We start from the raw sequence: 26191 nt of genomic DNA on the forward strand, positions 1-26191 counted from the left end.
AATCTCTATGGACATTGTTTACACATATCATTCAACCTGGTTGACTCTTCGATCACACAAAAAAGGGGAAAGCCACAATAGAATTCATCCTCACAGAATCCAAATTCATTTGTTTTCCTTGGCTTTCTGGAAGTTGGAGATAGAAATTTTTGAAATAAAAACTCTTTAAGAAACTTTACTCTTTCTGATGGGCCTTGGCACTGCTAGTTAACAATGCCATACAAAGTGGGAAAAGATTTCCAGGGAGAGAAGGGCCTTCAAAGTTCATGCCAGCAGACAGGAGCTCTAGACCTCCTCTGTGTCTCACCGCTGACCCCATTTCTCTCTCCTCCAATGACCAGGCCCAGCCATCCTCTTTTAACAAGTAAACAAGTGAACTAGGGCTGCTCCTAATTGCGTATCCCTGACAGAACTTTAGTTTCACCTTCTCTAAAACTCCTTTCTTTTTTACCTTTCAAGCAAAGAGTTACACAGAAAAGAGGTGATGGCTCCTTCCACAAAGCACAGCATAATAAGATGTTTGATCAAAATATTTTAATAAAGATTCTTTCTGACATAGATACACATACAAATGGTCGTACATAGCTGTCATAGTCTGATTGACCTATTTAATATATATATCATTCTTTACACATCCAAAACCCGCCAAGAGATCCATCACAACTCCCCACTCACCATCCAACCTGACAAACTGAATTTGTATTATCTGCAAGGAGTGGAAAATAGCAGGACTCCATTTTTTAAAAAAGGTTTTCTGGATTTTCATAGGCTAGAAAAGCAGGCAAACAGCCATGCAAACTAAAACTGAAAGCTCGCTTTGGGTAAATAGCTTCTTGCTCTTCCTTAGTTTTATTTTATTTCTTTTTAATTGTTTTTTTAGAAAAATAACAAAGAATTTCACACCATAGGCAAATCAAACCAGTCTTTCAACTTAAATAATTCTCCACAGTTAAAATAACTTATATATATACACATATATTAAAAGCAATTAAATTAGACCTTTTAAAAATGCACAGCACAGCCTGGAAAAAGTATTTGTTTAGCATGTTCTTACTTATAGGATCTATTGCTGTGATGTCTTTCCTTTTTAGAATGCAAAAGAGTCCCCTTTTGGAAAAAAAAAAAAAAGAGATCAATTCATTCATCAATTAAGAATACACCTTTCCTGTAATTTTTGGACTGAAGCAATTTATTAAAGCTCAATTTAAATACAGGGGTGATGCAACTGAAGATATCCAGGTGACCTTTGATAAACCTAAGCAGCTCAGATACATCAATATGTCTCTTCATACTTGTTGGCAAATAAACCCTTTTAAACACTTGGCACACAATATAAGTTAATCTATAAAACAGAATTTTAGAGGCATTAAAAAAATCTGCACATAAGACCCCATGACCTTAACACATGATAAATACTGTTGATGTGGAAGGGTTATTGATGAATAACAAATAAATACCATGAATCGTTAATACATCATTGCAGAGTGGAAAGTAACAAGGTGCACATAAATAGTTTTAAATGCAATTTCTTTCAGCCACAGTCAGTTTTTTTATATCACTCTTGCCAAAACTTTTGAGCATTTTCACAGGATTAAAGTTCAGAGACAATAAAAAATACAAGTCTTTCATAGCAACGTGTCTCTTTCTGTTGTTTTGTTTTGTTTTTTCACTTAAATAAATCTACATTTCAAGTTTTTCTCCTGGCTCAGAATCAAAATTTATTTTCAAGTGCCCTTTCTGATTTGTCTGAATGAATATTCCGTCCCACAAGCCACCCAACCCCGGACTCCTCCTTCCCCCCTCAGCACTAGCCAAATTCACAATTATCAGTAGGATTACTATTTTGCCCTGGAATACCCTCCACGCTTAATAACGACTACTTCTCAACTTGTTTTTTAACCTTAAAGGCAAACTGCTTCCTCGCGGTCTAGGCTGCCACCAAAGTTGCCACTTTTCCGAGGAAAAAATAAAGACATCTATCCTCCATACCAACTCCACCTCACTCCCACCCCAAAGACCAAGATTCTGGGGTTGTCGAGGCTAGAAGTCCCGAGTGTCTCTGATACTTCTCAGTTCTCGCCTCCGCTTTGTCTGTTCTGCAAGTGTTTCACAACTACGAGAGGACCAAATAAAAGGGGTGGTGAGCAGCTGTGCACTGTCCTCTAGCTTTGGGGTCGGTCTGGTGTTTTTCGGGGCGGGGTGGTGGTGGATGGGTGGAGGGGATGTTTAAGGCTTCTCCGTGCACTGTTTGCAGAGGCTGGAGGAGACGCTATTGAACAGGGCGCACTTCTCCGGGCAGGAGGCGGCCGGGGGCAGCCCGGCGCTGAACGGGTATCCGGCCGCCTGCTCGTAGGCGCCAAGCGCCGGGTGCAGGGCAGCGGCCGCGGCCGCCGCCGCCGCAGAGCTGGGCAGGGAGGCGGCGGAGATGGCCTGGCCCTGGTTGAGGTAGGCGACGAGGCGCCGCATCTCCTCCAGGGCCTGCGCCTGCATGAGGATGTAGTTCTTGGCGAGCAGCAGCGTGGCGATCTTGGAGAGCTTCCGCACCGAGGGGCTGTGCGCGTAGGGGATCACCGCGCGCAGCTCGTCCAGCGCGTCGTTCAGGTCGTGCATCCGCCGGCGCTCGCGGGCGTTGATGTTGAGCCGCAGCGCCTTCTGCTCTTTGGATTTCTTGCTGCCGCCGCTACCCCCGCCGCCGCCGCCGCCGCTACCCCCGCCGCCGCCGCTGCTCGGGGCCCCCGGGGGGGCGCCGCCGCCGCCGTGGAGGAGGGCGTTGGAGCAGCCCTCGGCCGCCTTGGTGCTGCCGCCTCCCGCACCCGGGGAGGCCCGCGGGTCGGTGCCTCCGGGCCGCAGCACCAGCTCGCAACGGCCGTCGCTGTCGTCGTCGGGGCTCTGCTCGCCGCCGCTGCTCTCGGCCACTGAGCCCCGGCCGGCGCTCTCGCCGTACTTGAGGCACAGGGTCGCCCCGGCCGGCAGGCTGCTCAGGCTGGGGTCGCCCCCAACGCCGGCGGAGCCCACGAGCAGCCCGGGGACGCCCACCCCGCCGCCGCCGCCGCCGCCTCCCGCGCCGCCGCCTCCCCCGGGCGGTGGCAGCAGCAGCCCTGCCCCCTCGGGGTCAGCAGGCTCGAAGCAGCCGAGGGGCGACGAAGAGGAGGACGCCGGGCGCTCCCGGGGCGGCGGTGCCAGGGACAGGTCCATGCCCGGGGGCGTGGAGCGGAAAGCCGCCTCCAAGCGCTTGGCGGCGGAGGCGCTCAGGCTCTTGTGCAGGTAGAGGTCGTCTTCGCCCGCGGCGGCCGCGCCGAGGTGCAGCCCGCGCTCCATGGTCCGGCCCCGGCGCGCAGCCCGGGCCCGCCGCCGCCTCCTGGGCTCGGGAGTCGGGCGGCGCCGCAGACGAGCCCGAGCCGGGCTCCGGGGCTGGTGCGCGCGTCGGTCCCGGCGCTGCTGGCAGCCCTCTCCCCTTCTTTTTCTTTTTCGCCTTCCCCCGCGCTCGCCGCCTCCTCTTCTTCTTTTTCTTCGTCTCCAGCCGATGGTGCTGGCTGCTGGGGCTCACCATGGGCCGCGGCCCCGCATGGTGGGAGGGTGGGCGCGCAGGGTGTGGAGCTGCCGCCGCCGCCGCCGCCGCTCTGAGCCCAGCCCCGCGCCTCCTCTCCGCACCGTTTATCTTGCTTGGATTCACCTTCAAGAGATTTCCGGACCCATCAACCAGCCGCCGCCACAGACGGGGGAGTCTTTTACATCATTATCTCTGAGTAGGTTATTATGAAGAAGAGTCGCCTGTTGGGACAGCGCTTTCTACCCAATCAGGTTAACGTTTTAATTAATAGGATTAAAACGGTAACAAACAATCGCAGGCGCTATCTGGCCGCGAGTCTGAATAGTTTCATTTCCCAGGTCTGAAGACAGGCAGCAGCTAGAGCTTTATAAAAGGCGCCTGCTCCATTATTCTGCCTGCCATCTGTATACACAGCTTAGCGCATATGTTTGCAAGGCGCTGGGTCCTGTTAGTAACCCAACAACTGCCTTTAGCTTGACATGTGTGGCGACTTTCACTCATCAATGAGCACACTAAAAGCCCTACTTAGAGTCGACGATGTTCTTTGCTCCTTCAGCAAATTGTAGATCGGCGGCGAAGCCTGGGAGTCCGGGGGAAAGCAGAAGCCCCCCGCACCTCGTCCCCCCCCCCCCCCCCCGCCCTTCTCTCGCCACTGCTGTCTCATTGCTACATGACCCTTCCGGGGGAGACTGATACTCCGCTCCTGTTCATAGGATGGCTCTGATCTGGATTTGGATATGGGACTTTAGTGGGGGGGAGATGGTGTCTCCGCTGGCTTGCCCTAAATTCACCCAAGATTCTTAGCTAGTAAAAGAGCAAAGCAATCGCTCCCCCCCTCCAACACACCGCCTTATTCCGCCCCCGCCACTATGCTCCCTGCCCATTTCCTACCCCGATTGGGCGTGGGGGGCGGGGGGAGTGCAGCCCATTAGACTTTTTGTAAAGGTGGTGGTGGAGGGGGTTACTTTCGCAGCCGCCTCCAAACCACGGCTACAGTGATGGTGATGATGAAGCCCACGATTTCCTAACTAGGAAGAAACTGATTGCTCAAACTTCCCTCCAGATTAAAATCCAGTGGCTTCAGAATAGTCAACTTCAACGGGAGTCAAACCCTCTCACACACTAAGTGGGGCATCAGTGCATATTTATTTACCCGGAAACGTCGCCTCCAAGGCTAGGAAGCCATTCAGGGACAACTGGGTCTGCCTCGATTGTTCTTGGAGAGAGAGGAAGCCGAAGTGTGGAAACAAGTGCTGCTCCCCGGATGAGAAATGGGACTCTGGGTTCCGTGTCCGGGCGCACATGGTATTTAGCGGCTGGTTTTCATCCTTACAACATAAGTAAAAACAATATTTCCCAACATCTCCAATAAATCTTCCTTATGTGGCAGAATTACTGAAGCCTATGAAATTTTTGGTTTCTCTGGTTTCATTAAAAACCTTTTAATTGTGGCTTTCTGAGTTGGCCCCAGGTGTTGGACTCTTTTCATTACATTTTGCTCTAATGTGATGAAATTCTAATTCTCTCCTTACCATATGGTTAAATTTCCCCACTGAGAATTAGTTGAAAAAGGAGAAATAATCTATTAATCTCTGTAATAGATTCACAAATGAGGTTCGCCACAGAACCTGTTTTTGAATGGTAATATCGGAACAGTTGGACGCCTTATTTCAGAAAGGAGGGATGAGGACGGCAGAGAAACGTCTGCGTTTTCACCTGGAAAGCAGGGAAAGGGGCCCAGCTCTATCTTTCAAAATAACTGCTCAAAATTGAATCTCAAGGGATCAGAAATGCTACGCAGTCGTCGGTTACCTTCGCCCCTTGGGGTTAACTGGAACCCAAAGGGGGAGAAAGAGCTGGCGGGCTGCCGGAGGCTTTCCAGCCTGGGACCCCGGCCCTGAGCTCTTGAAGGCTCGATCCGGCCCACGTGTCTCGCCCGGGACCCCCAAGGCACGTAGACGTGCGGGGCGGCCCCTGGCTCATCGCTTCCCTCGCCCCTCCCTCCCCCGGCGCGCGCAGCTGTTAACCTCGGGCTTTAAGGTGCTGAAAGACACGCTCCTGTTACTATTTTTCAATTAGCAGCTTTGTTTTCACCGGGATCGTAAACAAAGGTTCTCTATAAATGTAGGTGAGTCGGTGTGTCTGATACTAAATGACCCAAGAACTCTGGCCACTTGGGGGAGGACCGAAGCTGGCACCGTCTTGGCTCTGGGAGGAGTGGAGACACGTTTCCGGTTTCGGACTCGGTTCTTCGTCCAGGCCGCCTCTCTGGTGCGCTGGCCGGCTGGATTCCTGCCGGACACTCAGTGGGCACTAGACAGACGAAGGAGCTACCGTGTCCGGGCCGAGTTGGGGGAGCTCGGACTTAGCTAGGAGCGCCACAGGGAGCTGTGCCCTGCAGAACCGGACTGGCCAAACTGGGGCCACCACCCAAAGCGGTCAAAGCTCCGCTAGATCCCCGACCCTCGACAGACCCCGGCCCTCCGCTGCTGTCAGCTAACCCGGCATATCATGAACTTTTCCCTGGACCCCACTTCCGGTCCACCTTCCTACCTCCTCCCTCCCTGGCCACCCAAACTTCTGAAGCAAACTTTGGCGCAACTTCATTTCACTCACTAGGAGCCCCAAACCTCTTTCTTTGGCGGTTCAAGAAAATCCCCCAGGTCTCCCCGGAGGAGGTGGCTGCTTAATAGTCCCTGGAAACTTAGCTTGGGGAAACTGCTGAAGAATTTATAGAAGCTCTAAAAGTGGGCCTTATAACAACCGTCGGGGAATGGTCTTTGAGGTTTATGCACTCGTAAACTTTTGCTGATTGCTTCTGGGAAGTTGTCAGGCACTTAACGCTGCATTTATCTTACAGGGCAATGAAAACACATCTGCCCTGTGTCTCGTTACCTGGTTTAATCGTCACCAGCCCTGAGTCAGGGCCTAGGCTCTTTCTCACCACTTGAGTAGAAATCCCGCCGTCTGGTTTCGGGCCAGCAAAGGGCTGACGTCAGCTGCCCACTTAGTACCCCTCTCTGGCCGCAGGAGCTCCAAAAATGTCTGCGCTTGAACTTTATTCTGCTACGAAGAGGGGAAAGGGCCTGGGTTCCACATCTAACTAGCAAGTTGGAAAGAGAGCAGAGAAAAAACCAAAGGAAGCACTTTCTGGGGATCTGGGAAGGCTGGGAGGGTGGGGTGGGGTGTGGAATCAGCCCTCGAGGGAAACTCCTGACCCACAAATGACCCCTGGGAATGAAACGGTGGAAGCGAAACCCTCTTGACTCTGCAGTTTCAGAGAAGATCAGTGTGAGTTACTGAAGCAATGGGGGGACAGGAAACGCAGGGAACTGTTCCTTCTGCCCATTCGAGGTGGTGGCAGATCAGGCCACCCCGCGGTCCAGACGGCGGGGTAGGCGCCGTCCAGGGACACCTCAGCAGGGTGCCCTTGGTGCTGGGCTGGTGGCGCAGCGGTGCGGTTTGGCAGACACATATCCGGACAGGGAGCATTCTTGGCCGAGTGTTGCATACCAAATTTACAGACGCCAGCGCATGTTGTGCAAAGATGAATACAGTTTTGTTTCAGCAGGAAGGAACACACCTACGGCTTTGAAAGGACGCTTAAACACTTAACAAGCCACCCCGCATTGAAATGACAGGGCTATTGGATTTCAGACCAAACTAATTTTTTTTTAGGTCGTACTTAAATATCTTGATCATCTTCATTAATGCTTGTAATTTGAAATAGGAACCTGAATAAAATCAGAACGGAACACAATCGAATCCATCATTTAAGAGCAAAGCCAGGAGTTCCTCTTTGTTACTTCTATAGCCCTGATAAACAGCTTATTAATTATCAATATTTAAAAGTTAGGAGAACTCTAGAATACTGGGGTTTGAGTATCTGTGTTTTCTGAAAGGGAGAATTATACTTGTGTGAATGTGTTTTCATTTATCTATTTGAGGACATTCAAGAAGGTAAAAAGCAAAGTTTGCCCAAAATGTCACGAACTTTTGCTCGGGAACTGCTTGGAAAAGCAAATTCCCTGAGAGCCATGGAAACCGCCTGGGGCTGCGCTGCCCTTGAGGCGGAGAAGCCGAGCCTTGGGGATTGCAACAGGCCGGGACCACGGTGACCCCAGCGGAACGTCCTCCTGGGAAACCGCCAGGGAGTTGGGGCTCCGAGCCCTCCTCCGCCTCGTCCAAGGCGCGCACTGGCAGGGCGCGTCCCCAGCGCTTCAGGCCCTCACATTCTTGGCTGCTCTCCAGCCCCAATCTGAGGCACGCTGACCTTGAACTTGCATCTGCCTACCGGCTCCCCTCGCCTGCTCGGCGCTGTTTGGTAACTCTTAGGTCGGTTTGAAGCCGGTACAGTTGTTAGTCATCCTGCGCCCCCGCCGGCTTCGGGAACGCAGGGTCGACTTGGTGGCGGAGAGCTTCAAGTCCATCGAGCTCCTGAAGTCAAGCCTTTCGGCCCCCGTTTGTTTATTCATGTCTTTTCTTACCCTCTTAGCTAGGTCCCCCAAAGCTCAGTGCGAAGAGATGCTATATGTCCGCCTGTGCGTTGGGGATTGGCGGGGCTAATGGGGAGGAGGGCCGCGAAGAAGCAGGGGCCGTGGGCGGTGGACCAGCCCTGGCAGCGCGCCAAGGTCCCTAGCCTTAGGTCTGAAGTGCTTGGCAATTCCAAGGACTTCGACCTTGGAAAAGCAGAAACCTGTTGATATAAAGTTCTTTCGTGAAGATTTTCTTCCATATTCTTTATCTATTTTAAAGAAAGAAGTTGATCCTCAGGACTCTTTGGCGACTAGCTGGCTTAAGTGTGAACATTGAAGGGAATCGGTCAAACAGCGCCCCCCCGCCCCCCGCCCCAAGACAAGCAGCTTTTTCGGCGCGAGGATGCGCCCCAGGCGGACAGGCAGGTCCCCAGGCTCGCAGCGAAGGGCTCACCTGGCTTCCAGGTGACTTTTAAGGGGAGGGGCGTGGTATAGCACTGCCGGGACTCCAGCGGTAGGGCAGGATACGCAGATAAAAGGAAACAGTGAAAAGAGTTTCTGAAAAATGCACTGCCTTCTTGGTTACCTGGACATATTCAGTCGCGCTCCTTAGAGGTTGATAATACTCATTTTTGTTACATGAGTTTATCTTTTCGAATCTTGGAAAACGTTCTACTTGGGGGGTGGGGGCAGAAAAATTGTTGGCCTAAAAAAAGTGAACACTTTTAGGGCTTGTCTTGGTGTCCACGAATTAAGACGAAACTAACTGAAAAGGGCTCAATTCTGCCTTTGGGGTTTTAGCTTTGAGATTTAAAACCCACAGCGCCATCTCCTGGCCGTGAGGAGAACGTAACGATGGATGACAACAACATACTTAAATACTGAGAATGAAGTATTCAAATATGAGAGACACTTTATTTTACGCCTCAAAAATTATTTCAGTGATAAATTGATTGCGATGATAAAAGATGAGCTGGAAATTTATGATCATTAAAGATTGTCAGACACAATCCCGGAAGCTAATTATTTGTGAATAGAAGTCTGTATGCTATATTTACACACATCATTTTTATAGATTCGGATATAGTTATTATTCTAGGGACTTGTGATAAAATATGATTCTTTAATTTATCATCAATACATAATTTTATGGAAGAAATTAAATCCCAGATTAATTTCTAAATTAGGATTTGAACCAGTTATTTTATGCAAAAGATACTGTAACTTTATAAATATCTCAGTGCTCTCAGGTGTTAATTGACTAGTGAAAAGCAATTGCTGAATTACTATCGGGATATTTTAATCACTAAAGCATTTCTTGTTAAGTATGGGTTTATTTATTAAAAGCAGTTGTCTTTTTTTTTTTTTTACTTTTTCTGGGTTATGCTTACCATGTAGTATGATAGAAAGTAGACTACTGTGAGATGATGCTGTGTTGAAACAAATTCTCCTCCTAGTGCCTCATCAAATTTTACTAATCAACATCAGTAAAGAATCTGCTCCATTTTTCTCAATAGCCCTTCACTTTCTTGAACAGTCTTCTCAACTCACAATCTTTCAGAATGTCTAATTTAGGCTTTCTGAGCCTGAAATGTCATCTGAAGCTAAATTGTTTTCCAAAAATTTAATGCACATAATAGAACCGTGGATACCTAACACTTTTGCAAATTAAAATATTTCTAAAATGTATTTTTGCAAGTCCTGCTCCCTTTTGTAAGTAAGATCAAAATCCAGTAAAGAGATGATATCCCAATTAAGAACATTTCTCATCTATGATAATATGCCCAGGCCAGCTGCTTGAAATACAAATGAAAGTAGATATGCTTTTTGTAGTGTACAAAATATTATGAGTATCCTTCAAAAATATTGTAGATCAAACGGACAAATGTAAACTTCACTTCAGTTGAAAGATTAATTTTATTTGATTAATTAAAGTGAAGCTCTATTAAGCCAAATATTTGGACTCATTTACTCTGTCAGTGTAAGCCTTCCTGTTTGAAAGAAATTTGATTATATATAGGAGGAACAAGATAAACAGATGGTTAGCTAGAGAGCTTTTCACAGTTGAAATTTTTAAACTTAACATGGATAAGTTTGACACCTTCTCAAACATTTTCGATGAGGTCATTTGATCTATTCTAGCAATTCAGTATTGCTGCACATAATCATTTTAACTTATGTTTAAGAAACATTTAACTTGGTTTTTCTATTAGTGTATTTGGATTAAAATGGTACTGTTTGAGCTGCCCACTTAGAAATACACACACACACACACACACACACACGTATATACACATACACACATATTTGTGCTATATTTTCTCAGTGTTAAACAAGTATTAAAATAAGGCATCATGACATGAGTGTCTTAACATAAAAATAACATTCCTCCGATGAAATACTTCATTTCGGGGCATGAAGGGGGGCATCATTTGCTACAATGCCATTGGCAGGAAAACCAGGATATCTGTCTATTGTCCAGCATTGCCCTTGAGGAGAACAGATATTACCAAGAGGCAGGGAGAAATGAAAGTTAGTCCTAAAGTGACATAAGAGTTGAGCTTTCCTGGTGGCTAAAATGGTAAAGAATCTGCCTGCAATACAGGATACCCAGGTTCAATTCCTGGGCTGGGAAGATCCCCTGGAAAAGGGAATGGCTATCCACTACAAATTCTTGCCTGGAGAATTCCATGGACAGAGGAACCTGGTGGGCTACAGTCCATGGGTCCTCAAAGAGTTGGACAGGACTGAGCAAGTAACACTTTTACTTTCTTTCAGGCCTTAGGTACTTAAGGAAAATAAAAATTCCCATTGCCTTCAAAGATAAGAAGTTGAGGTTTTCCCAGGAAGGTTGTTTGTGATTCATGTACATTAAAATCCTTAGTCCCCTGAGTTACTTCCCATATGCCTAGTGTTTTTGAGAACAAGGGTCTTGGGGACAAAAAGGAAAGAAAAGGAAGGAAGGATAAAAGGAAGGAAGACTGAGGAAAGGGAGGTATGCAGAATAAAGACCAAAAGATGCATGTTTTCAGTGTTTGTGGAAATTTGCTTGTCTCATGAAGATGCACTTTGCTTTTCTTTTAAAAAGAACTTTTTTGATCCTTGGTCAGGGAATTAAGATCTCACAAGCCATGTGGCCAAAATAAAGAAAACAATAAAAAGTAAAAAAGTATTTGAATTACAATTTTTACATATGTCCAAACTTGATTGCAGTTGTCTGTGAATTACTTTAAAAGGTATGAGTAGGTATAATAGAAATAGCAGACCCTGGGCAGAGTAACTGTGTGGTCTTTGGCAGTTTTCTTGATCCCACTTAGCTTCAGCAGAAAAATGGATCTATTCATCATGCCTTTTCTGACCTCCTCTGGGTATCAATCAACGGAAATGATATGGAGGCATTTTGTACACACTAAAATATCATGTGAATTTAATGTTAGCACTTTATTATGCTTCTTTGTGTCATCTAGACCAGTCCAATCACCTCTAACTATCATTATTGGCTGGCATTTTATTTACTTTTTAAAAAAATCAGAGCTTTCAGGTGCTGGCAGATTTTAGAGCATCTTTCACTGCTGAGCCATTCTGGAGGATCGTGGAAGTAGGAGTGGCAGGTGCTGGACTTTTTATGTTCCCACCATCAGTGCCCTTTGCCTCCAGTGCTCTCCCCTCTCCTGAATATCCCTACTGCCCTACCTGGGAGTCCTGGCTCTCTTCCTTGGATCTTGAATGGATGAATTTGCCCCTAGCCAATAATACAGTGGGCACCATAGTGTGATTTGATGGCACTAACTGGTATATGGATGGAGAAATGGCCATTGATTTGGTTCAAGGTCAGTTCTGACTTGGCTATTCCCCTGTGTTTCTGTCTCCCACCACAAGCTTCTATTTTAAAAACTTCAAATGTGTGGACCATACTTTTCAACTGAGTGACATTTGTTAAATTAATGATTATATCATTTTTCTTTCTTCTGTCTTGATCATTAATGTAAAAACTTCCTGAATCCAAATCTATCACTGGTCTTAGTGTGGTGCTTGTTTCTTCCCTTCCCACCACTGGGTCAATGCTCTTATTATCTCTGTCATTGCTGGTCCATCAGGCAGTTTTCGATTCAGTTGACAGTACTCACTTCAAAGCCAATTTTAATTAATTTTTTATGAAAGACTTATAGAGACAATGTATGTCAAAGGTCTAAATATATTAAACACCTTCTCTTCCCTTACCCACTAATTTTGTTATTTTTATCAAGAAAGGAAATCAGATTTGTCTAAATTATTTTTCTTTTAAAACATCCGCTGTTTATTGCCCCCAGGCAATATTTATTATCCTGTAAGTATTTGAAGATAATTTCTACTTGCTGCTGCTAAGTCACATCAGTCGTGTCCGACTCTGTGCGACCCCATAGACGGCAGCCCACCAGGCTCCCCCGTCCCTGGGATTCTCTAGGCAAGAACACCGGAGTAGGTTGCCATTTCCTTCTCCAATGCATGAAAGTGAAAAGTGAAAGGGAAGTCGCTCAGTCGCGTCCGAATCTTGGCGACCCCATGGACTACAGCCTACCAGGCTCCTCCGTCCATGGGATTTTCCAGGCAAGAGTACTGGAGTGGGGTGCCATTGCCTTCTCCAAATTTCTACTTAAATTTTGTTTTATTATTTTACTAGAATCAGAGTTACATCAATTCTCTGTGGACTGAGAAAGGCATTTAGGGTACCCTGATGATAATACTATTCATAAAGATACTTTGTATAGATTTACAGTGGAGTTCTCCTAAGCAAGGCAAAAATTCAGACACTCACGCAGAGAAAGTTTGACACATTTAAACTACACATTTAAAAATTAAAATTCCTGTTCTGTAAAAACAAATAGCAGATACATCAAATATACAAAGAGCTTCTGCAAAACAAGAAGATATCTAATAGAAAAATAAGATAATGTAATCTGTCAATTAATAGAAAAATATAAATTTCTCGAAGAAAAAAGATATTAAAAGATGTTCAGGGACTTCCCTGGCAGTCCAGTGGTTAAGATTCCATGCTTCCAATTCAGGGGGCACTGGTTCAATCCCTGGTTGGGGAACTAAAGGATCCCTTTTATTTTGGCTGCAAGGCATGGCCAAAAAAAGATAATAATGATAAATTAAATTTTAAAAAAGAATGAAATAAAATGATGTTCAAAATCTTTAATCAAAGGAAAATAGAAATTAAAGCAATCTTTTTTTATTTATCAACTTTACTTTTTAAATTTATTGTTTCTTAATTTAAATTTATTTATTTTAATTGGAGGCTAATTACTTTACAATATTGTATTGGTTTTGCCATACATCAACATGAATCCGCCACAGGTGTACACATGTTCCCCATCCTGAATCCCCCTCCCACCTCCCTCCCCATCCCATCCCTCTGGGTCATCCCAGTGCACCAGCCCCAAGCATCCTGTATCCTGCATTGAACCTGGACTGGTGATTCATTTCATATATGATATTATACATGTTTCAATGCCATTCTCCCAAATCATCCCATCCTCGCCCTCTCCCAGAGTCCAAAAGACTGTTCTACACATCTGTGTCTCTTTTGCTGTCTCGCATACAGGGTTATTGTTACCATCTTTCTAAATTCCATATATATGCATTAGTATACTGTATTGGTGTTTTTCTTTCTGGCTTACTTCACTCTGTATAATAGGCTCCAGTTTCATCCACCTCATTGGAACTGAGTCAAAAATGTATTATTTTTAATGGCTGAGTAATACTCCATTGTGTATATGTACCACAACTTTCTTATCCATTCATCTGCTGATGGACATCTAGGTTGTTTCCATGTCCTGGCTATTATATTCATTGCAGCACTGTTTATAAAAGCAATTTTAAATAGGCAAAATTTAAAAATAATAATGATACATAGAGCTGTAAGGGAAATGATTGTAGTGAAAATCAGTATAATCTTTTTGTGCAGGTGGTTTTGAGTCTGATGCCTAAGAACCAATCCTATAGAAATAGTGGCATAAGTACTATAGAAATAGCATAAGTGTTTTTCGAAATGGCAAAAAATAAGAAACAATGTTCTTTAGTAAGCAAATGATTAAATAAATGATGGTTTCTTCATTCTATAAAATAGTATGTGGTTATAAAAAGTAAATGAAGTCAATCTTTATATACACTGACCTGGAAAAACATTTCTGATGCATAATTAAGTTGAAAAACCAAGACAGAGAATCTAGAGTCATTTTTGTATTAAAAAAACGTGGACCCACACAGGGAGGGAACATATGTATATCTATGGCTGATCCATGTTGATGTATGGCAGAAACCAGCATAATATTGTAATTATCCTTCAATTAAAAATAAATAAATGATTTTAAAAATCTGAAAGAAGTTTACAGAACAGTTAAACCCTTGTTATCTCTGGGAACTAAGATTTGAGATTCAAGGGTAAGGTTTTTCACGAGTTATTTTAAATAGCTTGATAAAGATTATAGGTGAAGCTATTTACTGTCTGTCATGCATGTAGTTTTTTTTTTTTTAAGAAATAAAAACTTACCAATAAAAAAAAAACTTACCAATAAATGATTAAATGAGTGTTACTATTTCCTATAGGTTGTTTGCATCATTATTCATTCTCTTTTTATTTTAAAATTAAATAATAAATTATAATTAAATAATAACAATAAATCAATTATTATTTTAAAAATATTAAGAGTGATTTTCCTGATTTTAAACATTTGCTTTCTGTAATTTTGCTTCTGACATTTTATTACCTAAAACCATTTTCTTTCATGTTGTTTGGATCCAGAATGCATTTAAAAATAATAGTGTTATTTAGTGACAATATGTATCTTTACTTAACCAGAGATGTGCTGTGCTGTGCTTAGTCACTCAGTCGTGTCTGATTCTTTGCAACCCCACAGACTGTAGCCCACCAGGCTCCTCTGTCCATGGGGAATTCTCCAGGTAAGAATAGCAGAGTGGGTTGCCATGCCCTCCTCCAGGGGATCTTCCCCACCCAGGGATTGAACCCAGGTCTCCTGAATTGCAGGCAGATTGTTTACCAACTGAGGGAATTAAATTTTTGAAGAAAATTTATGATATTAAAAATATATATAATATGTATTACTTACATATTGTATATGATTATATTACAATGTTAGTGGCTTTATTGAATTTCAGCAAAGAATGACTCAGTTTTACTTTGTAAATTGAGCCATTTTATACTTTCATTTTAGCATGGTCACAGAACTCTTTTGAAAGAGCAGAACAATTATAGATTGTTGTGGGGCAAGAATTCTGCTTCCAGATTTGACAAAGTGGTTTGGGGGTCTGACTTTAACCTTTGATCTCCTTGCATGTGTTTGTATTATCATTTGCCCATTCTGTTTCCTGGTTCAAAAGTGAAAGAACAATGGTTTTTGCCTCTGAGGTTACTAAAATTCACACTTTAATCTTTCAGGGGCTGCTATTTTCCAGTCGCACTCAGATGTCTGATTGTCAGCTTTTATGTCTCTGAAAGTACTCCTCGCAATTCAGGTATAGTAAAGTATGTAGCTTCAGCTCGCCTCAATGTACTATATAACTTTTATAGTCATTATAAAAAATAATTTATTGAAAAAAACTTAAACCTTTTCCAACTCAGGTGACTTTTGATTTAAATGTCTGTGATCCTGGCTATGGTAATCAGTGATAGCAGATTTTTTTTCCCCCTGAATTAAGTTTGCAGTTTATATTACAAAGTTTAGAAAATATGAAAGTAACATCATCTCAAAGATAACGGGTTAGAAGAAATGGTGCATCTATAGTCCATGTCTTACCATTACTTGCTTTGGAATCACATTTAATACAAGGCCTAGAGAAATTTCCTATTCTTTGTGTCATATTTTTCCTCTTCTATATATTTTTACTTTATTTAGGCTGCTGTGTAGTAAAGTCTAAAATACAGCAAGCCTCACTATGCAGTGACTGTTGATTGAAAATACTTTGTTAGGGGAAATTATGAGAAGCAACTGAAGCTATTAACAGTAACTGCAGATATTTAGAATAATAATTAATTATTAAAAGGTTTTTTAGGAGGTTATTTAAAAGTGATGGTTCAGGTAACAAATCTCTGTGAATGCTTAAGTGCTTAACCTCTAAGACATAAACTTTCAATATATTGTGATCTGGATTCGGAAGCTCTGTGCTGACAGCGCTATTTCCTACGCATACGGAGGGAGCTGACAAGATCAAGGTGTCTGCTGCAGCCTTAGACAGTCTGGTCAGGGATTGAGGCTGCTACTTGCAAGGTGTGTTTCACTCTCCGTGGCTTGCTTTGTTACCTAGTCTTTGGGCACTGAAATGAAATCACTCCTTACTCAAATGCAAATGCACATGGCACCAGGCTATTTTTATATTTGCCAACTGAGCTCTTCTGACTCGGACTGTGGTCAAAGCAATTAAGTCATCTTTCATCTGTGGGTAGTTTGATGTGCCAAGACCCAGAAATATCACTTGTGTTCATCATGCAACCATTTAAAAGAAAACAGTTTGCAGACGACTTAAAGTCAGGGCAGCTCTTGACTGTTTTTTCATTACTGTCAAACTCCCTATATTTTCTGGTTACTGATACTTTATAGCATTTTTTTTTCTTTTTAAATTCATGGATTATTTTTCACTTTAAAAATATGATACAGAAATAGATATGTTGAATACAATCTCAGACTACAGTAATGAGGAAAGCACTTTTTCCTTGTTGAATGAATACAGGCACTTTTTGTAGGACTTGATGTTAGTTAAGGTATAGAAGTTTTAAAATAAGTCTCTTCTCTCTACATTGAAATATATTGTTGCATAATGAAAGATAAGAGAGCAAAGCTTCTTTAAGAAGGATCTTAAAGAGATTTAAAAAGTACTGACTTACTTAATAGGGTATCTTAAATGAATGCATGGAGAAAAAGAACCTCGCCTACTAATGAAGTGTCAGAAGAGGAAGTGGATTAGTGAGGTTGACAGATGACAATGTTTCTGAGAAGCACTGATTCTTAGTGAGTGCAACTTGCGACAGAAGTGACAGTTTTGAACCACGGGTAGGCTTGGAAGGGAAAGGAAAAAGCAGAGGGCTCCAGGAAGAATTTCTTCAGCCTATTTTTGAAGAGTAACAGTTCTGCAAGGAGAAATGCTGCTTCAAAGCTCATTAGCAGGATCCAATGTGATCATCATCTTGATAAGAGTAAGCAGTGAGTTTAAAACTCACCTGAAGGTGCAGAATCCTGCCTCTGTGAAGCATGTCAGAGTAATTTTGTAACCTACATTAAGGTAAGTGGTGACAAAACCTATTTAAGCATCCCAGCAGTTCATCTATCTGTACAAACTGGATTCAATTCACACATTGCAATCCAGCTCAATTGGACGCAGAGCCACACAGCAAATATTCTGTGGTTGTGTACAGGGCTTTCTTTAAATTTTATTTCTAAGATGATTGCTCTTAGGAATAGGTGTCTAATTAATTTTTTGTTAATTCAATTCTCTTTTGATAAAAACTAAAGAATTCTGAAGGAGACACGTGTTCATTGTTGGCAAGCTCTAGATGCTACAGGGAGGGGGGATGGGACGTTAATCATGAAATGATTGTTAGGCGGTCAGTGCTACCCTAGGTGGCGCCACTGCCACCTAGTGGCAGGAATTTGTGGCCATGGTACATGTACCTGGAGTATCTGGTTAGTCAATGTAATTTCAGTAGCAGTAAATGTTATAGTAGCGATCATAAAATAAATTTTCTGCTTATGATTGAAACTATCAAAATTTACTTTTTTTCTTCCCTTCCAGGAAAGACACCCCTTTAATCACAATCTCTCCTTCTTAACTCTGCATACACTCCATTGCCCTTATAATTGCATATACATAGTTTAGAAAAGAGATAGAAAATAATCATAGCATACTAGACTTGTAAATTTATTTGGAGATTACAAAGGCACTTATTGCAAAATGGACCATTAGACAGGCAAACAGATACTTCTTAAAATCTCATCTTATAATATAGAAATGAATTGTGTGGATTTTCCACTTGCTCAAATGTGTATAATGTAATTTCAACACTTCCCATGCCTGTAATTACTTACGGTTTTTTAAGGGTGGCTGGCAAATGGCTTCATATATCTTAGCTTTCTCTCATTCACTGATTCTCATCTTTATTTGTTTCTAACACATCCTTAAACACATATTTGATGTTTCATATTCATTGTATTCGGGTTTCATCTTCTTTTCATTGAGGTTTCAGTTTAATTTGTGACTGTGAATAATTACACATTTTGTCTTATGTCTTAAAGAGGAAAAAAAAATACTTGCAATGTTATTCTATGAGCCATGTACAGAAACGCAGGTCGCTCCATTACTTGGACTGTGAACTCCAGCGCAGCAGGTGAAATAAGTGAGGAACAGCCATCTTCTGAGACACATTCAAGCATGTTGTTCATGGGGGGATAATAAAGTCCGTAGCTTTTTCTTGACTTTCTATCATGAACTTCAAGGAGTCAAGGGACCTACTGTCTGATTCCAGTTTTCTCATTTATTAAATTATATGACCCTTAACCTCTCTGGCAGAGAAGGCAACAGCAACCCACTCCAGTACTCTTGCCTGGAAAACCCCATGGATGGAGCAGCCTGGTAGGCTACTGTCCATGGGGTCGCGAAAAGTCGGACACGATTGAGCAACTTCACTTTCATTTTCACTTTCATGCCCTGGAGAAGGAAATGTCAACCCACTCCAGTGTTCTTGCCTGGAGAATCCCAGGGATGGGAGCCTGGTGGGCTGCCGTCTATGGGGTCGCACAGAGTCAGACACGACTGACGTGACTTAGCAACAGCAGCAACCTCTCTGGGAGCTTCCCAGGTGGCGCTAGTGGTAAAAAACCTACATGCCAATGCAGGAGACATTAGAGACACAAGTTCTATCCCTGAGTTGGGAGGATACCGCTGGAGAAGGGAATGGCAACACACTCCCAGTATTCTTGCCTAGAAAATCCTATGAACAGGGGAACCTGGTAAGCTACAGTCCACAGGGTTGCAAAGAGGCAGACACAACTGAAGCGACTTAGCACTCAACCTCTCTGATCCTCAGTTTCTTAATCTATAAAAGAGTCTACATAGTGTTTTCCTAACTGGCAACTATCAGAGGAAAGACTGATTTCTGATTTCTTCATGGCAACAGTCAATGCCCAGACTCCCAGGGGAGTAAAAAAAAGCCTGATTCTGTGGCTAAGTGAGACCTGAGAATGTTACATCCATGAAAGCTGTCCATTAAGTCTAAAGGCAAGAGGCAGCTAGTCCCAAAGAATTCAGTACTGTTGAGTCATTCCTTAAAAAATGACTTGATGCTGAGATTTCTCCAGTTAGGCTATTAATTAAAATAGAGAACTCAGGAATGCAGACAGCCTGATGAAAGGAATGGAGATGAGCACTTCATTTCAGTATAAAACTAAGACAAAACATATATAGGGATTATTAGAACTGGGACAGAATGTAAACTTTGACAGTCCAAAAGAATAATTAATTAACGAAAAATGAAAGGAGAAAGTGTTAGTGTGAGAATCTCCTTAGCTTTGCATATTATGAATCAGTAGTGTTTAAAAGTGTGTTAAAATATACTAAAAGTAGTATTTAAAACATGGCTACAGTTTAAAAAGTAACCATGATAATTCCAACCACTCAATTCTTTTTCATTGTGATTTTTATTAATTTTGGTGGTGGTTTTAGTCGCTAAGTTGTGTCTGACTCTTAACGACTCCATGGACTGTAGCCTGCCATGTTCCTCTGTCCATGGGATTTCCTAGGGAAGAATACTGGAGTGGGTTGCCATTTCCTTCTCTAGGGCATCTTCCCGACCCAGGGATAGAACCCAATCTCCTGCACTGCAAGCAATTCTTTACCACCCAGCCACCAGGGAAGCCCTTTTATTAATTTTAGTGGTAAAAACTTATCCAAAAGTATAATGTTTTATATTTCAATTCTATTTTGCTATCAAATGCAAAAATTAAATAATTTTAAAACATGCCTAGAGCAATCACTGTGTTATAGTCATTTATGTCTCTTATTTATCTGTATTTATTCAAATAGAGATGTCTAGGTTGATGTTCACTTATGTTTCATAAGAATAACTTCTAGCTAGCTGGATGTGAAGCCATTATTTCTTTTTTTTTTTCTTTTTGGCTGGAATATAATAAAAAAGCATTATCATTTATAAAAGTATTTTTAAATAAAAGAATAAAATCTGGTGTTTTAGCTTTAGCACATACCATCGCATTTCCCTATGATTTTTGGTTTTGGGCTTTGTTGGTTATAGACTTGGAGTAAAGCATTTAAATCTTTTGTTAACTTGGGTGACTAAAATAGCTGGTACTATTTGACATGCTGAGTGCATAACACAAAGATAGAACTCAAAATTAAGTATTCTACCAGATGTACCCACGCTCCATACGTGTAGTTTGCAAATGTTGCTTATTGTGCATTATGCTTATTATGATTTCCTTTGATACCTAAAACTGTGAACTTTTGTTAGAATATGCATTATTTTGCCTCCAAACTCTTAACTCCATGTTGTTAAAATTGTATATGTGAAAGTCTGGCTCTTAAAAGGAGGGCTCTTTGGGTTTCTCAAATGGAGTCTGAAAAGGGGTTAAAATCAACTTAGGCGAAAATCATTATTTGCAGTGTGAACATGGATATGTAATTTAAAATTCAATCTAGGTTTTGGGAAAAACAAAGCATTTTTGGAATATTTGATAGTGATTAATTGACAACAGTATGCTGTTTAGACTTTTGTGAGTGCACCCACTCAGAAACACTAGGATCTGGCATGGAATAGTACATAGGAATGTGCTATCCCTAGCCACTACAGTGGTAGAACTTTCACTGTTATCAACACGTGCAGATCACCCAAACAGCCCTCGCAAGTGCGTTTATGTGATCTATGCCTTCTACTACTTTTTCATCTTAGTTCTTTCTTAATCCTCTCACTGGACTTCCCAGTCGGCACTAGTGGTAAAGAACCCACCTGCCAATGCAGGAGACATAAGAGATGCGGGTTGGATCTTTGGGTCTGGAAGATCCCCTGGAGAAGGGCATGGCAACCCACCCCAATATTCTTGCCTGGAGAATCCCATGGGCAGAGGCATGATAGGGTTGCAAAGAGTCAGACACGACTGAAGCAACTTGGCACATGGCACACAGTCATCTCATTATAAATTTTTATTCTTTAAAATTGTTTTCTCTCTTTCATTTGTCTTTTTTTTTTTTTGGTAATATTTTCATTTTAGCCTGCTGGGAATGTTGCAATAGACACAAAGAAATAAGACTTCATACTATACTAACTTACTGAGCCCCTTCCACGTGCTTGAGCACTGTTCCATGTGTTAAGTGGCACGAAGCTGAGCAAAACGCAGACCGTGCTCTCAAAACTGACAATGTAGGAAGTAAGATGTGGAAATAATAGATTAATTCTGGTATATTTGTCTCTGAGATGAATTCTCTTTCATTGCTAAAGCAACAGCAGTTTTGAATATAATGAGAGCATGAATTTTGAAGTCACAGATATGAGTTTGAACCCTAGCTCTGTTGTTTAATAACTCTGAGTTGAATGCCAGTTTATTCAAGCTAAAAAAAAAAAAAATGGAAGTGATACCTCATGCAATTGTGATGCAAAATAAATAAGAAGATGTTTGTAAAACTAGCCCACTGTCTGGCACATAGTTTCCCTTGATAATAATTAGTTTTCTTCTTCACTTAACTTAGAATATTTGCAAAATAACTTAGAATATTTGCAAAATAACTATCAAATGTATTGCCAGTTATCTACATATTATTTTACTGTATTTCATACTATATCTTTATTGTATGTGAATCTATCTCTGTATCTAACTTTGTGGATTTCCCCCTTACTGGTTATTGTATATTTTTAAATTAATTTTTTATTAGAGTATAGTTGATTTACAATGTTGTGTCAATTTCTGCTGTATTGCAAAGTGAATCATCATACATATACTTAAGGTATAATGTATAATACATATACATTATACGTATACATATGTCCACTCTTTTAGATTCTGTTCCCATATTGGTCATTACAGAGTACTGAGTAGAGTTCCCTGTGCTATGCAGTAGGTTCATATTACCTACCTGTTTTATGTATAGTAATGTGTATATGTCATCCCAATGTCCCAATTTATCTCTCCACCCCCGCCTTTACCCCTTTGGTAACCACAAGCTTGTTTTCCACTTCTGTGACTCAACTTCTCTTTTGTAAATAGGCTCATTTGTACCATTTCTTTAGGTTCCATATGTAAGTGACATCATATGACATTTTTTCTTTCTCTATCTGACTTACTTCACTCAGTATAACATCTCTAGGTCCATCCATGTCACTGCAGATGACATTATTTTGTCCTTTTTTATGGGTGAGTAATATTTGGTTTTATGTATTTTTATTCACATTTGGTTGTACATTGGCTTGAAATTATTCCCATTTCTTTTATTATTATCATAATTGATTGATTGAAACATTAGTGCCCGCACAGCTAAGTGTTTTGCAATCCTCATGGAGAAAGCAGGCAGCCATTCCTCCTCCAATTTGCAGCAGGACCTGTTCTTGCCTCTAGTTTTTAGAGGAAGAGGTGCCTTTCTTGCTACAATGTCCCTCCCATGGACTTTGTACCACGCTGTCCCATTTTCTTCCAGCTACCTTCCTGCTTTTTTTCCATTTCATGCCAAGGGTCTTAAAGAAGAGCACTGCTTCACTTCCACTTCAATCCGCAAACCACTACAGTCTGATTTAGCCTGCCAAAGCTCAGTGAAAATTGCTTTCACTAAAGGCATTTATGGCAACCAGATTCTAAAGTTCAATTCACTTTAAATACATTTTTCTTCTTTTTAAAATATTTATTATTTTATCACTATTTTTAAATTTATTTGGTCATGCTGAGTCTTAGCTGGGGCACACCAGATCTTTAGTGGAGACATGTAGGATCTAATTCCCTGACTAGGGATCAAACCTGGGCCCCCTGCATTGGGAACATGGAGTCTTAACCATTGGACCACGAGGGGAGTCCTGAAATTTTTCTTCTCTTACTTGACCTCTGCATCATATTTAAGCATGGACCTTGGCCCAGCTCTTCATCAGCCATGCTGACCAAATGCTGTGTTCTCTCTCCACTTTGTATAAATATTCTGTCTATGACAGTTTTTGTTCCTTGCTCTGCCCCTTCAATCCATTTTTTATATGGTTTGTGATAGCTGTTTATTCTAATAAAAAAGTGTGATAGATGTTTATTCTAATAAAAAAGTGTTTAGATCAAAAATATAACTTTAGAAATAAAAATATCTTACTAGCGATGGCACTATATGACTAGGCATGGTAGTAAACAGCTTTTAAATATCAGTGGTTTAATAAACACAACTTACTTCTCACCCATGCCAAGTCAAGGTGATGTTCGTACTTGGGCTGCTCTCCTGGGTTGCTTTCCTTCAAGTTGAGACTCTGAGATTCAGACATTTTCTTTCTTTCTTTTTTTGTTTGATGCCACTCTCTTCAACATACAGGGCACTGTGGGAAGGAAAAGGATTATGGCAAGAGCACAATTACTAATTATCCACCTCAGTCTGGAAATGACACACATCACTTCTGTTTACATTCCATCAGTTGGAGTAGGAGAAATGTAGCTCCTGGTTCAGCAGGTGCCTCCCAGGAATGACTCTAAATTATAGAAAGGAAGCCCGGATCTTCAGTGTTAGCCAGCCACAATTTATTACATTTTTCAACTTCTATATGACTTCAACAATTCTCAGTAATGATTGCATTTACTCCCCCAAAGGGTAATTAAGTGCTCTTTTGTGTCTCACCAGTGATAGCCATTAACATTCACTGTTATTTGAGATGCTGATGCATTTAATGTTATAATGAGGTCCCAGGGAATGTAGCAGATTGTCTAAGAAGAGACCTTGTCTGTAGCTTCTCTCAAGTAAAACAACTTTCCAGGGTTTCTCTGCCTCATTGATTCACACTCGTTTTTCAAATCTCAGCTGAAAACCTGCCCTTCTCCCTGGACTATGCCTCTTAATTTATATTTATTTTTTCCTCGGCTCTTTTTAATTTAACTTTATATTGTTTAATTAAATCAGGTTACATTATTGTGTATTGAAGATGCTATGCAAAAGAAAACTGTTATACAACATTTAGCATTTTTTTTTCACTTGCTGTTTCCAAAGCACTTCACAGTGTTCATTAGTAAATTGCCACAACAATCAAGGGAGGTAAATTAATTATATCCTTTTTTGAGAAATAGCCCATCTCAATGAAGGACAAAAGAGTATACTTTGCTTCAGAGATACATCTGTGCTAAACTCCTTCCCCTTGGCCTAATTCCAATGGAAGTTTATTATGATAGAAGTAGTAGAATGATTTCTTGATGTCTTACAGTATATCCATGGAGAGAGGAGCCTGGTGGGCTATAGTCTGTGGGGTTACAAGAGTTGGACATGACTTAGTGACTAAATCACCACCACCACGATGCATCAGAAACCATGCTAAACACTTTACATGGGTGAAATCTTTACTTTTCAGATTTCAGATTTTCAGGCACCCTTAGGTAGGTGCCTTGAGGTATTATGCCTGAGATCACCCACCTTACAACCTGAGTTACCTCATTAGCATTGTTGGAAGAAGATACAGTAGGTCCCCTACTACGAATGAGTTCTGTTCCAAGAGCATATTCCCAAGTCCAATTTGTTTGTAAGTCCAACAAAGTTAACCTAGGTACCCAACTAGCACAGCTGACTACATAGTACTTCACTGTAAGAGGCTCATAATACTTTCACACAAATAATACATAAAAAACAAAAATAGACATTTTTAATCTTATAGTACTGTACCTTGAAAAGTACAGTAGTACAGTACAACAGGGCTTCCCCAGTGGCTCAGATGGTAAAGAATCTGCCTGCAAGGCAGGAGACCCGAGTTTGATCCCTCTGTCAGGAAGATCCCCTGGAGAAGGGAATGGCAACCCACTCCAGTCTTGCCTGAAGAATCCAGTGGACAGAGGAACCTGACGGGCTACAGTCCACGAGGTTGCAAAGAAATGAGATGACCAGAGCGACTGAGCACGCACGCATAGTGACTGAATGCACGCAGCTGCTGGCATTCAGGGGCTGGTATCGAGTGAACAGGCAAGAAGAGTTACTGACGAGAGGAGGGACAGGAAGTGGGAGATGGAAGAGCTGAAGGATCGTCAGCAATAGGAGATGGAGGGCAGGCTGCAATTTCACTCAGGCCTGACGTTGATGGCACAGGTTCTGGTTCTTGCTGGAACCAGGTACGTTTGCATCTTTGAAAGTTCTCAGCCTGGAGGCCCATATTTAGGGCACGTACTGAAGTCTAGTGCAGCATGAGGCCAGTGATGTGCAAGGAACTCTGGGCCAGCGCCATCAACACACATCACAACTCTTTATTAGTTACCCAAAATCTCTTATCTGGATCTTCTGTGGGAAAGACCTCTTTACTGCTATGTTTCTCTGCATCATAAGGACACATTCAGTTGAAGTTAATCCAAACTTCACTTTCTATTGCAGAGGGTATTTGGGGTTTAAAACTTGGCAAGCTAGTAGTTTAGGGAGGTACCCAGAGGGCAACCTCAGACTGGATCATAGGAGATACGCCTTGGGGTCTCTTAAGGAAATTTTGGTAGAAATCGCCAACTGGTGAGGCCAAATTCATGCAAATTTTTGAAGTGACATTTTGAGACCACCCTTCTTCTTATCTTTTTCTGTGCTTTTTTCCCCCAAATGCCAAGCTCATCCTGTTTAGAGAGGCTCCTTTCTGAACGTGCTCTCTGTTTTCGTCCTTTTGCACTAGGTAGTGATGCTATTTAACAACCTCAGGCCAGGTAAGATGACTTCCAGTCATACCAGCCCCCTTGGAGATTCCACAGGGGCTAGCCCCACACTCAAGCCTCTTCTGAGGGGCGTCTCCTTTGCATCCTGCTTGGCTTTCTCCCTCATGACCCTATTATTTTTAAAGCTAACTTTAATACTTTCAGTAACCAACAGATAATATCTTACTATAAGAGTGACTAGGACTGTTCTATACATCAGTGTCTCTTTTGCTGTCTCGTACACAGGGTTATTGTTACCATCTTTCTAAATTCCATATATATGCGTT

The 26191-nt window shown here is 42.1% G+C and overlaps 1 protein-coding gene and 1 long non-coding RNA gene across 2 annotated transcripts in view; one reads left to right on the forward strand and one right to left on the reverse strand.

Moving 5' to 3' along the window:
- Positions 1 to 519: 519 nt before the first annotated feature.
- On the reverse strand, positions 520 to 3887 carry BHLHE22 (basic helix-loop-helix family member e22). The gene has a single exon (XM_025265335.2). It carries the CDS (start codon positions 3316 to 3318, stop codon positions 2227 to 2229), a length of 1092 nt encoding a protein of 363 aa, XP_025121120.2. The 5' UTR covers positions 3319 to 3887; the 3' UTR covers positions 520 to 2226.
- An 11576-nt stretch (positions 3888 to 15463) lies between these two features.
- The window catches only part of LOC123329487, a 96471-nt gene continuing 85743 nt past the window's right edge, over positions 15464 to 26191 (forward strand). The window contains exon 1 of the long non-coding RNA XR_006544988.1: positions 15464 to 15543. This is a non-coding gene — a long non-coding RNA (uncharacterized LOC123329487). The remainder of the gene's footprint in view (positions 15544 to 26191) is intronic.

Source organism: Bubalus bubalis, chromosome 15, assembly GCF_019923935.1.
Source record: "Bubalus bubalis isolate 160015118507 breed Murrah chromosome 15, NDDB_SH_1, whole genome shotgun sequence".
NCBI classification, from domain to species: Eukaryota; Metazoa; Chordata; class Mammalia; order Artiodactyla; family Bovidae; genus Bubalus; species Bubalus bubalis.

What these genes read in the sequence shown, in the direction of transcription:
- BHLHE22 (XM_025265335.2), bottom strand. Translation starts at nt 3,318, where the DNA reads ATGGAGCGCGGGCTGCACCTCGGCGCGGCCGCCGCGGGCGAAGACGAC.